The sequence below is a fragment of the Eurypyga helias genome, unplaced genomic scaffold (assembly GCF_000690775.1).
Source record: "Eurypyga helias isolate BGI_N326 unplaced genomic scaffold, ASM69077v1 scaffold20446, whole genome shotgun sequence".
NCBI classification, from domain to species: Eukaryota; Metazoa; Chordata; class Aves; order Eurypygiformes; family Eurypygidae; genus Eurypyga; species Eurypyga helias.
This window is the reverse complement of record NW_010254917.1, coordinates 1-207: the sequence shown is the minus strand read 5'-3', so window position 1 is coordinate 207 and position 207 is coordinate 1. Positions and strand designations below refer to the sequence as shown.

General features: G+C 60.9%; 1 protein-coding gene across 1 annotated transcript in view; it reads right to left on the bottom strand.

Moving 5' to 3' along the window:
- The window catches only part of LOC104510809 (chromosome unknown open reading frame, human C15orf39), a gene marked incomplete at its 5' end in the record, with an annotated part of 12,519 nt that extends 12,372 nt beyond the window's left edge, over window positions 1-147 (bottom strand). The window contains one exon of the mRNA XM_010153172.1: window positions 10-147. Within this exon, the coding sequence (XP_010151474.1) occupies window positions 10-147 (138 nt within the window). The remainder of the gene's footprint in view (window positions 1-9) is intronic.
- Window positions 148-207: the final 60 nt, after the last annotated feature.

Sequence of the window (207 nt, the reverse complement as noted above, 5' to 3'; positions counted from 1 at the left end):
TGATGCCACCGTGCCAGCTGCCCTTGGCATGTAGGTGTCCAAGGGGCTGGGAAAGTAGCTCCTTGGGGCTTGGGGCTTAAGGTAAGAGGTGAGGAAAGGCTCCCCGCTTCCCACAAAGCCTTTGTAGGTGCCAGGCAGGGCACTGGGCTGTGCCTCCGTGGTGGGAGCTGAGGGGTGGTAGAGGAGGGCAGCTTTATGAAGGGACAG